General features: G+C 49.3%; 1 protein-coding gene across 10 annotated transcripts in view; it reads left to right on the top strand.

Annotated features, from left to right (window-relative positions):
- The window catches only part of LOC107273447 (carbonic anhydrase-related protein 10), a 34,182-nt gene that overhangs the window by 20,707 nt on the left and 6,752 nt on the right, over nucleotides 1-6,723 (top strand). For 8 of the 10 annotated variants that reach the window (XM_025090763.1, XM_015751656.2, XM_015751655.2 and 5 more), the window contains 2 exons: nucleotides 2,466-2,657; nucleotides 5,426-5,521. In XM_025090763.1, the coding sequence (XP_024946531.1) occupies nucleotides 2,466-2,657; nucleotides 5,426-5,521 (288 nt within the window). The remainder of the gene's footprint in view (nucleotides 1-2,465; nucleotides 2,658-5,425; nucleotides 5,522-6,723) is intronic. The other 2 variants (XM_025090761.1, XM_025090760.1) reach the window with 2 other exon arrangements.

Genomic DNA, 6,723 nt, shown 5'->3' with positions numbered 1-6,723 from the left:
CTCTCTCTCTCTCTCTCTCTCTCTCTCTCTCTCTCTCTCTCTCTGCCGCACTCTCTATAGATTTGATCTCTCGATTTTACATATCGTCAGCTAGTTCCAAGAACTGGCATCGTTTAATTGTCAAGGAGATCAAGTTAATGTGCGAGAGGAGTTGGAATAGAAGATAGTACTAAAGATTAATCGAGGTGCAGGCAACGAGGTCACCAAAATTGTTCCTTATTCCCAGTGCCGTCACATTTGGTAATATATTTTCAACTTGGCACCCACTTCCTTTCCTTTCCGCTCTTCTTGCCTTGATTTTCTCTTCCCTTCCTATTCCTTCACCCGACGAGGACGACGAGGACGACGAGGACGACGAGGACGACGGCGAAGATCGCGCCGGCGGCGGATGGACCCACTTGACTCGAGTTCGTTAATTCAATAATAAAGTTATCAATTATGTTCCTGCCTATTTAATTTCTCACCTTGCTGTGGCACTGCTTGACACCTTACGGTGTAGGCGCCACTGATAACTCTGGAAACACTAATTTTCCATTAAATAAGCATTTATTCGAAGTTTGGAGGAATACCGGCGGTCGACTTACGAGTCAGCTCAGGTCTGCCGCTCTACGAGAGAAATATCGTAGAGACCGAGGCTCCTGACGGATATTATTGTAAGCCCCTATAGCCAGTGGATGAAAGGCGAAAAGCGAAAAGCGAAAAGCGAAAAGCGATGCGCCGTCACCTCTCTGCCAATGGATACGCGTTCTCTGCGAATGAAAGGGGTTAACTGGTACTCTCACTCTCTCTCTCTCTCTCTCTCCCTCCCTCCCTCCCTGCCCGCCTGTCAGGCTCTCACTCTCACTCTCACTTTCGTTCCTTTCCGAACCCTTGTCGTTCCCAATGAATAGCCCCTCTCGACACTCGGTTGGCTCTTCGGATGCATTCTTTACTCTCAAACACGGCGACCTCGCAAGTCCATTGTCTAGCTCGCGGTGAGGTAAAAAGTTTTTCAAAGCGTGTCCTCGTGATACCAGCCTTGCTCACCCATGACCGCAGAATCGCAGCGAAGCCTCGCGTATCGCGATATCGGCTTTAAATCTCCGCAGACGGCTGCAACTTTGCAAATTTATCTGCCATTTAATTCGGTTTTGAACTTTGGCAGTTAGATTAGACAATAGTGCGGACGCGAAATCTAATGCGCGGGATTTCATTTCCTCGAGTCCTCGCTCCACTGTCCACCCCCGGCACGTTTGCACTTGATAAAGTAGAAAGCACGCCGATCTTTCAGGTGTTCGTAGGAAGCAAGATATTCGGATACACGTGCTGCAGGACGATTCTTTCGGCGAACCTTGATTGAGTCCTCTCTGCAACTCCGTAGCAGTTGCAGACCGTCTCGGTAACTGTTAATCGACAATTCGTCGCTCAAATCAAATCCAATTCACGATACTCTACGAATACAGCTCGCCTGCCATTGCCATAGTGCCGTCAATTTGGGGAGGAGCATCGTTCGAAAGGTCGGACGTGATTCGCGTGTCTGTTCCAATATCGATATACCGAATTCGTATTAATTACTAAACAATGTTACGTCGACATTAGCGCGCTTAAGAGGATTTGTTTAGCCCCCTCGCGTGCCGAACGTTGCCGAACGTTGCCGAACGTTGCCGAACGTTGCCGAACGTTGCCGAACGTTGCCGAACGTTGCCAATCGAACAAAACCTTTGCGACTCGTTCCATTGACCAATTTCAATCTACTATCCCTCCCAATCCCTCCCCGATCCTTTGCCAGACTTCTCTTAACCTTTCCTTGGCATGACTTGGCTTTCTACGTAGCCACCTAGCCGCATAACCACCTAACCGCGTAACCGCCTAACCGCCTAACCGCCTAACCACCTAACCCCCTAACCCGCCTAACCCGCCTAACCATCTAACCGCCCAACCGCCTAACCACCTTGTTCGCAATCGAACGAGTCGATCGTGTTCACTGTATTCGTTTTTCGTTTCGCTCTACCAGAAGAGTGGAGCTCATCCAGAAAGACTGAAGGGTGAAGAAGAACGAAGAAGAACGAAGAAGAACGGTGTGTCTGGGGGGTAAAATCGGATCACGCTATTATCTGCGCGGCGGGTCCCTTACTCCCTTTCAGGATTCGTAATCTATTGCGAAATAATCATTTATCCCAAGGAGACTTTTGTCGACGTCACCTAGCTCCATGAGCGTCCCGTTCGTCCGCACCTCCTCGCTAACCCTCACACCACCCTCTGTGCCGGATATTCTCTCAGATGCTGCCTCATTATTTTTAACTGATGACGCCATAATTCAGCTTCTTGAGACGTCAAGGAAAATGGATCAGCCGTCCAGCGAGAATTCACTTCGCTCAATTAAACGTTCGATCAGCGATATTGCATACCTATGTAGCTGAATCGGATGCATAGAAATCCGAAAGAGCGCCGGCTGAACTCAGCGAGACATCTTGAAATGTTCACAGGTCTCCGGTCATCTCCACAACACTGGCCAATTGTTGGTATTTCGGGCCGACAGAGAGGGCAAGACACGAGTCAATATCACCGGCGGTCCACTCGCATATCACTATCAGTTTGAGGAAATTTACATTCACTACGGTTTGCAGAATGGTCACGGTTCCGAGCATCGTGTCAACAATTACGCCTTTCCTGCCGAGGTAACAAAGCACTCTTCTTCTTCTTCTTCTTCTTCTTCTTCTTCTTCTTCTTCCACTCTCATCTACCTGTACGTGTAGCCTAAATTTAGCTGTCCTAATATTATTATTATAAAATAAACATGTCTCTAGAATCACATTGGGCCGATCTTCGAACTTGGTCGCCTGCGCTCTCACGAAATCATTTAAATTCGCTGCAATTAAAAAATTTTGCATTCTTTATAAACGTCATCGGTAGGATTGTCCGTTCGCCGAGAAATTAATGGCGTATTCAATTTAATCGATGACGTATTCCCTTTCACGCCTGTAGCTTAAGCGAGCTGGAATGAGTTCTATAGCTACATGTATATACAAATACATATATGTATATAGACGGACATGGAACATTCTGCTGCGTACGACAGAGCAATAACAGTGTAGCCAGTGAGCAGTGAGCAGGCGCGATGCACAATATACATATACACATGGAAAGAGAGAAAGAGAGAGAGAGAGAGAGAGAGAGAGAGAGAGAGAGAGAGAGAGAGAGAGAGAGAGAGAGAGCGCATTGCGTATAGTTCGGATCAGACGAGACGGTGCTGAATGAGGAGAGACGGGGGAGAACACAGGACACGAGGGATTCCCCTAAGCAGTTACAAGAGACTAGAAGAGAGGTGGGACGGGGGCTTGGATTGGATTAGAAGGGCCTGGAAGGGCCTGGAAGGGGCTTGGCAAAGGGCTAGAGACACTCCAGAGAGAATCTGACCCATTAACGGCGTGTTTGAGCGACGGGCCGCTTTGATGCCGAAGCCTACTCGACGACCAGGTGATGGAGTACCGGTACTAGAAGAGGTGCTCCACCGCTCCACCGCTCCACCGCTCCACCCTTTCACCCTTGTCTTTAGGTGTACACATGCACGAGCATCTTGGCGCAGGCACATATATACGTTTCAATACCCATCCCAACTGACGGACGCGCGTTTTGCCCAGATTCTCGGCATACTCCTTCCCGGCCAGCCATTCACCCATGTAACCCATAGTCCATCTCTTCTCCTTCCTTCTCTCCTCTTTATTCCCCACGGGAAAAATGCGAAGAGGCCCGACTGTCGGATCGATTTCCCGCTTTTCACTGAATACACACTGGACACTCTTCATCCTGCCGAGGATCCTTCCGTGGCTTTGGCCGTGGTCCTAGAAGAAGCTGGGCAAATAGGACGGGACACAAGACCCCCTCGGCTATTCGCTTTATGCCTTTACGAGATCCCTTCCGACTGTCGTGCCTCCTTCTGACATGCCTATTACTTAACACGTCGGGAACTTTATTATTCGGCTCCATCAGGTTCTCCTTCGTGCGAGAAGTGCACTGGGCTTCTCGAGCGTCGTCCAGTTAAAGTTCGTTGGGACGACGTTACTATAGAATTGTTACTTGGACGTATGCATATATCGAGGGTCAGACACGGTGCGGCAGTGAGGATTACTGCCTGAAGGAGGATCGACGTTAGACACTAAAATGTTTGTCATACTTTGGAAGGCTGCGACGTGGCTTTACGCTAATGGTCAAACAGTCCGTCTTGCTGATATACTATTGCAATTATTATGAGGGCTAAAGTGGATGCGATTGACAAGCGTAATTGGCTCAACTTGGCTGAGTGGCGACCACCGCGACCACCGCGACCAGCGGGACCAGCGGGACCAGCGGGACCAGCGGGACGCTCGAACGATTCTCCAAGTTTCAGAATTGTTTTGCCGTTCTAATTCCAATCGCTGCATGAGGCAATAGCCTTTTGCTACCAGAAAAAGGAAAAATTTTAATCCGGAGCTCGGGATTTCAGTGAGTTTTTCGGCAGTCGTAGACTTTGGAAATTCATTTAATTAATTCAGAATTCATCCAACACGGGCTAAATACAGCGGGGCGAGGAGCTAAAATACAGCGTGCCGGAGGACCGTAATTGTAGTGGTCGTTTATAGTTGAACGACCATCGTCGAGCCGCGATTTTCTGTCTCTCGTATGCGGAGTGGCTCTTGATGCTGGCTGGCAGCACCCGCCAGAGCCACGTACGAGTCCCACAAAGTCTTCTCCTCTTTTCCCTCATATTCTTTATCCACGCACCAAGAGGATACCTCATCCGCAATCGGACTCCTCCCTAGTCACTAGATCTCGAACCATTCCTGAGAGCAGGTGGTAGCGTGTCGTCCGCAGGCTAATTCTAGTTGGCAGTTAGCACTAGAGGTACTGCTGCTGGTATTACAGCCATACATCTGTCATGGTAGAATGCCGTATTGTGCCAGAAATCGTGATGGCATGCCCATGTGCCATGCTAACGCCACGAACAAGCCTCCGCAATGTGCCAATTACGTTTGATACGGATCGTTTTGTGCCACCCATTACCTTCCGATTCAGCTCCCAATTCAGCTGTAGCTCCCGTCCCGGTACTCGTCCACCTCTTTCGACTCCTCCTCCTTCTTTTTCTTCTTCTTCTTCTCTCCTCCTCCTCCTCCTCTCTCCTAACACCCCCAGCGTTGTCATGGATGCAGTTACCTACTTTCGATACTTTGACCGACACTTGGATGGACTTGCAGATTTATCGATCGTGTCGCTGTTGGGGGCCACGTTTCCTGGGCACAGATAGGACCCAGTGTCCGTCTCAAACTGCCAACTTACGAATTTCGATGGGGCCTATTCTTCGGCCTCAATAAACCGCACTTGCTTGTATTTATTTGGTTTCTGAGAGCGACACGCGATATATTCTTACATCTTAAGTTGATATACAGTACAATTAAGATGAATTTTATAGATTCAAGTTTACGGATTCAACGCAGAGCTGTATCACAACATGAGCGAGGCACAACACAAAAGCCAAGGACTGGTCGCCATTTCACTGATGGTCCAGGTTAGTCAAGCTTACAAAATATAATCTTTTCGTTAACGCGAGTCACTGACCATGCGAGTATATTCCGTATCTCTCCTTCTCTCCTTCTCTCCTTCTCTCCTTCTCTCCTGCACTCGAGATCCTGGCCTACCTGTACTTCCTCATCTTGAGCCTTTACCAGCACAATCTCGTGCGATCTAGTGCTACTCCAACGCAGGCTAAGCAATCGCGTTACCTCGGGCCCTAATCAGTTTCCTCCGTCGCCTAAATTGACAATTATGCCAGCGGTTGAGTTTCTCTCGGATGTGCTCGCTCCTGCACCCAATTACAATAATCTCGAGTGGGAAAATAAGTGAGCAGAAAAGAGGGGAATTACGACGCGACGGTCAGTATTATAGATAGACTTTGATAACATGCCTGCTGTTATCACGAGGTCACAGACGACACAGGTGCGAAGATCTTGATGAATATCAACGATAATCAATAGCTGTAGCCACATAACTGATTGCGAATAATTATATGGCAAGTGCGGAAAAGTTGGCGGAAGGGAAAATACGTGCTAGTTTTCTCACCGTCTTCGCGAAAGGACTTTTCGAATAGATTCGCTAGTTTCGAAGAAACTCCGGCGAAGCACGAGCCACCGGGAAACTCGCGGGCGTCGCGTCGCCGGCACGGGAGATGTCATGTACTTTGACGCAGCTTGCAGCCAAACAAACGGCTGTGCAAACTTTGGAATATTTGCGAAGGTGTTTGCGGGGCTCGAGGCTGAAGAGTCTTCAGAGCCTCGAGGACGATGAACGATGACAGCAATAACGATAATGGCGTCTTCGTCTCGCTCCACGGCACCAAGGTAGAAACAAAGTGGTGCCTCTCTGGATTCTTCGGGATGGCACGAGGTGGTGCAGTCTCTCTGTTTCAGGGCCACCCGGTACACCGGGCCAGGACAGGCCCGTTCGGTCGTTCGCGCTTTTAATACGCGGCACGCCCCGTCAGTCGGTGCGCTTTTTCTCTCTCTCCTTTCTCTCCCTCTCTTTTGCTCTCCGAGAGCGTGGCCTGACGCCCCATTCATATTCCGAATGAAGGACACTCGAGACGGTGGCTGCACGGCGAACACTTAACGGGTACTCGATCTTCTAATGAACGGATCGGAGAGCGCAAGGGAGATCTAAAAACGGAGGAAAGGGATAGCGAGAGCAAGAGAGAGAGAGAGAGAGTGGGGGGGG

The sequence above is a fragment of the Cephus cinctus genome, unplaced genomic scaffold, assembly GCF_000341935.2.
Source record: "Cephus cinctus unplaced genomic scaffold, Ccin1 Ccin1_scaffold1601, whole genome shotgun sequence".
Classification (NCBI taxonomy): Eukaryota; Metazoa; Arthropoda; class Insecta; order Hymenoptera; family Cephidae; genus Cephus; species Cephus cinctus.
Note: the sequence above shows the minus strand (reverse complement) of the source record. Positions and strands in the feature narration are given on the sequence as shown.